The 9,413-nt window shown below is 49.1% G+C and overlaps 1 protein-coding gene and 1 pseudogene across 1 annotated transcript; both read left to right on the top strand.

The window, feature by feature from the left end:
• Nucleotides 1-269: 269 nt before the first annotated feature.
• LOC128819635 (feather keratin Cos1-2-like) lies at nt 270-996 on the top strand (annotated as a pseudogene).
• Nucleotides 997-2,660: 1,664 nt separating this feature from the next.
• LOC128819579 (feather keratin Cos1-2-like) lies at nt 2,661-7,496 on the top strand. Its single transcript, XM_053999836.1, is given in 3 exon segments — nt 2,661-6,438; nt 6,441-6,542; nt 6,865-7,496. Coding segments are annotated over 3 exon segments (528 nt in total). The 5' UTR covers nt 2,661-6,339; the 3' UTR covers nt 7,192-7,496.
• The last annotated feature ends 1,917 nt before the right edge of the window (nt 7,497-9,413 follow it).

Consider the following 9,413-nt stretch of genomic DNA (forward strand, 5'->3'; position numbering starts at 1 on the left):
TGTGTTTTGATGCAGAAATGCTTGGGCCTCTCATCTTGTCATGCAAAAGATGCCTTCATTGAGGAATGTGCCAGAAATAAAGCAGGAAGCGAAAACACAGCCATTTAAGAAGCCAAACCACAGCTCACAGCATTAAATGAGATGTTTTGCATTCAAGATGAATTTGTCAGAAAATGATCAGCTCTAGAAGGGATACTTCTGGCAGCCTGAGTCAGTAAAAGTCCATGGTGAAAGCCAGCCCAGCTCTTTGCTCTTTCATCCCCTTCTCTTGCCTTCTTCTCTTTGGGAATCAGGTGAGTCTGAAACCTTTTCTCCTCTGCTTTCTCTAAAAGGAGATCTCACCTCAGTGGACCACTCAGCTGATTCCAGCTGTATGCTATGATGGCTCTTGGGGCTGTTTGTCATGGGAGAAAGAGGTGGGGAGAAGGGAGTGCAGGGAGGCTGGAACTGTCATCACTTGTCATCTTGACTTGGGGCCTGGGCAGTGGCTGCATAGGAGCTTGTGGCTCTTTTTAGGCCCTGGCAGGATGAGGCCAATGAGCCTTCACATCTCTGCAGAGCCTCCAACTCCTGGCCCTGCATGTTATTTGACTCCTGATGTGGTGACAGGCTGCTCCTCATGTATCCTTATATTGTGTATCTTCCCTGACCTCTTTCCAGGTGCCCCTCATGCCCCAAGACATGTCCTGCATAGAGAAGTGCCAACCTTGCCGTCCCTGCCAGTCCTGCGGCCCCACCCCGCTGGCCAACAGCTGCAATGAGCCCTGTGTCAGGCAGTGCCAGGACTCCACCGTGTTCATCCAGCCCTAGCCCGTGGTGGTGACCCTGCCTGGTCCCATCCTCAGCTCCTTCCCACAGAACACCGCCATGGGATCCTCCACCTCCGCTGCTGTTGGCAGCATCCTCAGCTCTCAGGGAGTGCCCATCAGCTCTGGGGGCTTTGACATCTCCTGCATCACCAACTGCTATGGTGGCAGCAGATGTCGTCCTTGCTAAAGCTGCTGTCAATGGCCTCAGATAAGGACCCCCAGGAACTCAGAATATGAAGCTGGACAAAGGATCAAACCTTTGTGACATTGTTTTAAGAGGAGTTGATTATCACTGATTTGCCTTGCCAGGGCAAACTTGAAGGGATCAGCCTGAGGAAGCTGATACTGGGCTCTCTGAAAACCTGGCAGTGTCTACCTCTCCTCTCTTTCACTCTCACCCTATCTCAAGCTTGCCTTTGTTCTCTAGTGCTTTGCTCAAAAGCAGCTGTGAGAACTCCAGAAACCAGATTGCAGGGGCATGCTGGACTGTGTCCTGTTGTTGGACAAGTCAAAAGATTCCCTGTGGGAACTCTGCCACAGGAAAAGGGAAGAGATTCTTGGCTGCTTCTGCTCCTCTTCATACTTGGAGCCTCTACTTAGAATTAATTAATTTTCACCTTTGTGTACATTAAAAACTTGCTGCAACCTTGCTTGTGTCCTTTAGTTGTCTTTCATATGTACATTGAGTGCTGAGCAGAAAAGCCATTAGTTGAGGGGCCCAGGGGAACCCTTATTCATTCCTAGTGGTACTTGGGGGGTGGGACAAATTGTGATGACTCTTCTTTCCAGCACTGCTTCCACACACTGAGGCAGCACAGAATTTCATAGAATTTTGGGTTGGAAGGGTCTTTTAAATTTCTCCTGGTCCAATCTTCCTACAATGAGTAGTGACACCTTCCACTAGACCAGATTATTCAAAGCCCCACACAACCCGACCTAGAACGTTTACAGGGATCTGTCATTTCTCTGGGCAACATATTCCTCTGTATTACCACCCTTTTTGTAAAACATTTCTTCATAGCTAGTCTGAATCTATCCTCTTCTAGTTTAAAACTGTTTCCCCTGCCCTATCACAAAAAAAAATTCTGCTAAAATATTTCTTTTAAGCCCTCTTTACATGCTGAAAGGCTGCAACAAAGTCTCCTCAAAGCCTTTTCTTCTCCAGGCTGAACAAACCAAATTGTCTCAGCCTGTCTTCACAAGAGAAGTGCTCCTGCCCTCAGATCATTTTTGTGGCCTCCTTTGGGCTTGTTCCAAAAGATCCATGTCCTCCTTCTGCTGAGGACTACAGAGCTGGAGGCAGTATTCGAGATGGGGTCTCAATGTAGAGGGGTAGAATCAGAAAACTGTTGGCTTTTTGGGCTGCAAGAGCACATTTTCAACTCATAGCCAGTCTTTCATCCATAAAGGAAGACTTCCCTAGTTATTCCACTGCCAATGGCTGTCAGTCCTTGCCTAGCTGCATCTTCTCTCAGAAATACCACTTGGACCTGAAGTACATCATACAATCAGGACTCCTGAAAACTGCTGTTCTCTAGAAGAGAACTGCAGACATGTGGGAAGCCCTGAGGAGGTCAGCATTTCCACATTTCTTCTTGGGGAAGAGTGCTTCTCTTGCGTTGTGTGAAGCTGTGCAGGGCAAGAAGGCTCACAAGTGAAAGACTGGCAGGAATTGGAAATGGGTTAATAGCCTTGGAATGGCCTACATTCCCTACTCCACTGCTTCTCTCCTCCATCCTCTGATGCAGGGGCCATGGTCAGTGTGCCTGGTCATGGGCAGCAGAGACAACGTCCCCGTGCAGCCCTCTCTGCCTGCAGCACAGCCTCTGGCCTGGCTCACCTGGTGCTGCTTGTGGGGCTGAGGTGTTCCCAGGGCAGCAGTGGCATCAGCTGCAGCAGGCCCCACGCTGGAGTCCCTCTCCCTTTGAAGCCAGCACCCATCAGGAGAAGCCAGCCCCGGGACAGGGAGTGGTGGCAAAGCACACAACAGGGCTTTGTTCTGCCTTGTCCTGCCCCAGGACAGAGCAGCTTTCCTGAGGCCCAAGAACTCCATGGCCTCACAGGTGTCACAAGCCAGCCACAAGTGCACTTCTACCCCAGACAGAGTCTGTGGGAGTCAGAGCAGAGTCAGCAGGTAACCCCAGGACAGGGAGCACCAGGACCAAGACCACCTAGACCCAATTCAGCCATGGGCTCAGGTTCACCTTGGTCCCTGCCAGGGGCTCTATGACAGCCCAGGCCTAGCACAGGCCTGTCCCAGCTCTGCCCTCTCAGTGCCTGCATCTGGCCTGAGATATTCTTGTTCTCCTGACCTGGCCAGGCCCCTTCACTACCCACAGCAGTCCCAGGATGGATCCTGTACGTGGACCTCTCTTGAGTCTGGCCTTGCCCTGAGCCCCAGCACCAGCTCTGGCCCTGGCACTCCTGCCCAGATCTGGCCCTCGTGGGACCTCCTGCACATCTTGTAGAACAGATTGGGGCAATAATCAACAGACACTTCAGGGGCAGAATTTTCTTCTAAGACAGAGGTCTGAGATGGACCAGATCTCTTGCATTTTCTCAGCAGAGGCACTTCCCTCAACAACTGGCTCCCTAAGGCCCATGTTTCCTCAGGACTGGTGATGAATACACATCCACAGCCTGGAGAGCACCAGCCAACACTTTTCTTGGCACATCTGAACTCTGCAAGGTTTTGACTCCTATGGCTTCCCTCCAAACAGTGCTCCCTTTCCTGAAGAGTCATGACCTTTTTAAGCACATTTCTATGGATATTGCTTCCCAGAAGAAGCTCTGTGGTATCCCTCCTCCATGGCCTGTGGGTATGACTGTGTCTTTGCCCTGCACCACTGCAAAAAGGACTTTATTTTTGAACAGATTTGCAAACTTAATTCTAGCAATCCAGATGAAAAATTATTGGATGTTGATGCTTTTTGAAAAATATGAAGGTGGATCTTTCCCATGACCAGCTACCCAAAATGTGTTTCAGAAGATTCAGACTAGCATCTCTTGCAGCAATTTTCCCTAATGTGTTCTTTAAATAAGTGTGGAAGTGTATGATCTTTCAGATCAGACCAGGTCAGGCTGCTTTACCCCACTCCACTGTGTTTTTTAATTGCATATTAAAAATAAAAAAGTTTTAATTTTTATTTAATACAACTTCCTTACCCACTCCACAAACCTTATAGTTAAAGGGGTTGAAATGGATGACCTTTTAAATGTCCCTTCTAAGCTAAACCAACCTATGCCTTCTTGATTCTTTGAATATCTTAGTCTCACCAGGACACATTACAGGGTGTGCCACTGCATTTAGGGATTTTTCTTTTATTAGGTGCTGTATGTTATACTTCTCAGCCATCATCAGTCACTTTCAGTTGCTCCCAGAAAACCTGGTTGTTGTCCCATGACAGAAGATGTGACAATCATCACGGGCTTCCATAATAACACTTGAGTCTCTCAGTGTTCTTTGGCTCAATAGGCCACAAGACTGAAAAGCACACTGGACTAAATGAAGCAGACTGGACCCTTTAATGCCATCTTACTTGTATAAAAAACTTCCATTGTTCTCCCAAGAAGAAATATATTTGTGCTGCCCTTGTTTACCCAGGAGCAATTGATCATTCTTACAATACTGCAGATGCTGCCTTTCAGAGGGACTTTGACAGGCTGAAGAAGTGGCCTGACAGGAACCTCCTGCAGTTCAGCATGGGGAAGGGCAAAGTCCTGCATGTGGGGAGGAACAACCCTGTGCATCAGTATGTGTTGGGCACCCCTCAGCTGTAAAGCCCTTTTGCAGAAGAAGACCTGGGTTGATGATGAGCCAACAATAGGTCCTTGCCTCAAAGAAAGCCAGAAGTGTTCTGGGCTGCAGTGGAAGGAGTGCTGCCACAAGGTCCAGGAAGAAGACTGTTCCTCTCTATCCAACACTGGTGAGGGTGCTCTTGGCATACTGGTTCCTGTTGTAGACTCCCCAGTACAAGGGGGCTATGGAAGTGCTGGAGAGAATTCAATGAAGGGACAAAAAGAGGATGAATTAACTCATTTACAGGAGCATCTTTCCTATAAGGAAAGGTTGAGAGAGCTGGGACTCTTCTTTACAGAGAAGAAAAGGCTTAGATGAATTTTACTAACATATATAAACACCTGAAAGGAGGGTGTGGTGCTTTGACACTGGCTGGATGCCAGATGCCCACCAAAGCTGTTCCATCACTCCCTCTCCTCAGCTGGACAGAGGAGAGAAAATACAAGAGGCTTCTGGGTGTAGATAAGGACAGGAAAGATCACTCATCAATTACCCTCATGGGAAAACCCAACTCAGATTGGGGAAATTAATTTGATTTATTGCAATCCAGTCAGTGTAGGGTAATGAGAAATGAACCTAAAATCTAAAACCGCCTTCCCCCCCACTGCTCCCTTCTTCTTCAGCTCAACTTCACTCCTAACTTTCTCCTCTCCAAAGGGATAGGGATTTGGAGTTGAGGTCAGTTCAACACCTCTCTGCAGCTCTTTTCTCCTTCGGGGAAGGAACTCTCACACACTTCCCCTGTGCCAGCAGAGGCTGTCTCCCATGTACCCCCTAAACTTCTCCAGTTCTTCACAAGTCCTGCCGGCAAACCTGTGCTAGCATGGGCCTGTCACTCACAGAACCACAGGTCCTAACAGGAGCCTCATTCAGCATGAGCTTTTATGGAGTCACCTGGAGCACCTACCTCCCCTCTTCACTGAGACTGGTGTCTGCAGAGTTGTTTCTCTCACATCTTCTCTCACCTCTCTTCTGGCTGCTGTTCCACGCTAGGTGTTTTCTCCCTTCCTAAACATGTTATCCCAGAGGTGTTTCCACCACTGCTGATGAGCTGAGCCTTGGCCAGTGGTGGATCAGTCTTAAATCCATCTGGTGTTGGCTCCCCCACAACCAAAACCTTGCCATGCAACCCAAATCCAGAGGGTGCAAGGCAAACAGAGCCAGGCACTTCTCTGAGGTGCCCAGTGATGGGACCACAGGAAACAAGCACAGGGCTGGAACACTGGAAGCTGTGTGTGAAACATAGGAAAGCCACCTTATTGTTGAGGGTGACCAAGCACTGGCTCACATTGCCCAGATGAATTGAGGATTCTCCCTCCTTGGAGCTATTGGAAGGACATAAGGAGAGCTTTAGGAGCAAGAAAATGAAACCCAACAGTGCAGCCCAAATGCCCGAGATTCTGAACACAAATGAACACTGGAGCAAGTTGGGAGGCATGGAGGAAAGAGACATGGCATATCATTTTGCAATGGTATCATGGCATATCTTTGGGTGACCAGTCAAGGGTGGAAGAGCTGAGAGAAGCTGTGCCCCTTCCAATCAACAAGGCCACAGGCAACACCACTAGTGAGCTCCAGGCCAACCTCATTTCCCTGCACTGCCCCCATCCAGCAGTTAGCAAAGGATTCCACAGACACTGACACATTCCTGCCCTGGAAATCCTGAGGCATCTCAATCTCAGCGCTCAGAAGAAGCCTCTATGAAGAAATGTCTATGACATAAGCCAGGAAATGAAAAGGTGGCAACATGGAAAACAAGCACCGAGCCCATGTCATTATCTGGCATGTTTTCCATACAACATGAGCACCTTAGGAAATTATCACTTTCATAGAAGCCACCTTTGGGCCTGGGGCAACTCAGAGTGACTATAAAAGCCAGCCCGACTTCATGCTCTCTCATCCACTTCTCCTGCCTCCTTCTCCTTGGGACCCAGGTGAGTCTAAAGCCCTTTCCCCTGTCCTTTTCTGGTGAAGCAGATGTGTGTTCCTATAGCCTGTGAGAGGTCAGAGAAGAACTAAGGTCTGACTTAGTGTCAGAATTTGGCTGAGGGAGCTCTTTATTGAAGAAATAAGGTGACACTTTGCAGTACTGTGTCAGGATGAGGATGAAAACCCCTTTCTTTCACTGTCCAGTTTCTCCCTTCTGGCTTAAGCAGGTACCATTGCAATTCTTGCAGTGGGATGATGGACTCATGGCTGATGGCTCCCCACATGTGCCTGTGCTCTGCTTCCTTCCTTCCCTTCCCTCTCTCTCAGGTACATCTTCAGCCCCAAGACATGTCCTGCTACAGCCCGTGCCGTCCCTGCCAGCCCTGCGGCCCCACCCCGCTGGCCAACAGCTGCAATGAGCCCTGTGTCAGGCAGTGCCAGGACTCCACCGTGTTCATCCAGCCCTCTCCTGTGGTGGTGACCCTGCCTGGCCCCATCCTCAGCTCCTTCCCACAGAACACCGTGGTGGGATCCTCCACCTCGGCTGCTGTTGGCAACATCCTCAGCTCTGAGGGAGTGCCCATCAACTCCGGGGGCTTTGACCTCTCCTGCATCACCAACCGCTACGGTGGCAGCAGATATCGTCCATGCTAAAGCCACTGGTGCAGCCTTCACAAGGACCCCCAGGAACCCAGAAGCTGATGCTGGACTGAGGACAAAGCTCCTGGCCATTGAATTCAGAGGTGCTGAGCAACCAATGCTGCCCTACTGAAGGAGGGCAGGTGGGGCTCTCTGAAACGATGGCCAGTGTTTGCTTTCCCTGCCTTACTCTCTCTTCCACCTCTCTCTTGTCTTCCATACTTCTGGACTGTAAGACTTTCAGAGCCTCTCTGGGGGATCTGCTAACCCCTGCCCACTGTAGGGCAGGCAGATGGATGTCCCGTTGTCTCTCCAGTGGCTCTCCAGTGTCTGTGCCAAAGTGGGCACAGACATTCTGCAGTTGCATGTGGTCTCTCAGCACCACCACCAGTAGCCTCCTCTATAAGGGAACTAATTTCCCACTTCAATGACAATAAAGCTTTCTGCATCTCATCCTCAGCCTCTATGTAATCTTTTTTTGGTGTCCTTGTCTCAAGTTGCTGAGACCAGAAAGTGTTGCCATGGTTGGTAGAGGAAAAGGGGGGGACACAAGTAGACCATTGATTATTCCCAGAGGAAAGGGAGGGTGGGAAACATAGAAGTGGGGCTCATTCAGGCATTGTCCCTTAGAGCTGAGGAAGACATCCCTGACTTTTCCACAGACAGCAGGGATCAGGCTCAGCCTTCCAACATTTCTGCTCAGATATGACTCCTTGGTCTCAGAGAATGTCCTGCAGATGGACAGTACAACTCATCTTCAGGACCAGATCTAACAGACTCTGTAGACTCTTCCCACAGTCACTGATGGGACAGCAGGTCACCCAGGGGACTTACCCCATCCCAAAGCAGGTGTGCCAGGAAATGACAGGAATCATCTTTCTGGAGACACAAATCCTGCCACTGACCAGTGGTGGCCTCTGAATTCCCCAACTAGGACAAGCTCACAGCAGGGCCTGTATACCTGGTCATGTGTGCATGGCTTGCTTCATTAAGCAGTCACAAGTGAACCCACAGGCTCCAACACCTCCATTCCATGGCTAAACCCCACATCCATTTCCATGGATAGGACAGACTGATAGCAGGCATCATGGTCAGCAAATAGGCTCAAGCTGAGAACTTTACTCCCCTTAGCTGTATCTCCATCTCAAACCAAGTACCGGGCAGTTTTCTCTCAACCACGGAGAAGCCTGGGACACAGGACTTACAGAAAATGTCTCTGCCAAGTCCAACACCTGTGTGGTGGTCCTGGACAGTCCAGACAGACTCTCTCTGGAGGTGAATCTAACTCAAGATGTCTAGAGGACGAGAAGTGTGTGTGTTTGTGTGTGTGTGTGGTCTAAGCCAGCTGACTAGTTTATCTTGAGTGTCAACAGAAGAAAAATAGGTGTCTGTAAGGCCTGTATTGCCTGATCTGTAAGATATCATTTTTTCTAAGGGTAGAACTAAGGCTTGAGAGTGTCTGTTTCTCTCAGCTGATGATGAATGGAGCAAAGGCGAGTACCTCAATAGACAACACCTTTTCTGGAGTCAGGGGAAATAAATTTTCCATTTACTAATGTCTTGTCTGATTTTTAACTTAGATCTTTACTTAGTTCTTCACTTCAGTTAAAGCTGAAGACAGAGGCTTTAACTGCATTTGGAGGCTCTGAAATGAGGTAGGTGAGTCCCTTACCTTACAGTCTCTGTATCCATAGTTGCTTTTAGTTACTTCTCACCCTGGAGGTTTCACGACCCTCTTAGTACTCAGCACCAAATGCTTGACACCAGTGTCTTGGACCACGACTATTTCAGACATCTCCATGTCAGCTGAGTTCCTGACAAGGTTCTCATACCACAGCTGCAGGTAGGAGGCAAACACCCAGCCTAGCAGCCACGTAGGGAATTGCATTGCTGTTCTTTAATTGGCCTGTGTGAAGAGAGAGTACTATTCATCTCTGACAAGCCCATAAGGCCTCCCAGAGGTCAAATTCCCAGGAACACACCAGAGGGAAAACAGAAAACAGTCTCCTAGGTGTGGCCAGCTGGAGCTTCATTGTGTTAATGAGGTGGGTGTGGAGATGTTCTTATGCTAATAATGCTGGCGACTCTCTGGTGTATGATCTCACTATATGAAGCTAAGCTGAAGAGAGTTTATGCTTTGTGTGTGTGCACACAAAGCTCCTTTTAGTGGAATTACAGTGGTGTCAGTGAGAGGGAGAAGATCAGGAGTGGAAGCTGTCAGATCCTACTGGCTGGAG

This window comes from Vidua macroura, chromosome 27, assembly GCF_024509145.1.
Source record: "Vidua macroura isolate BioBank_ID:100142 chromosome 27, ASM2450914v1, whole genome shotgun sequence".
In the NCBI taxonomy this organism is placed as follows: Eukaryota; Metazoa; Chordata; class Aves; order Passeriformes; family Viduidae; genus Vidua; species Vidua macroura.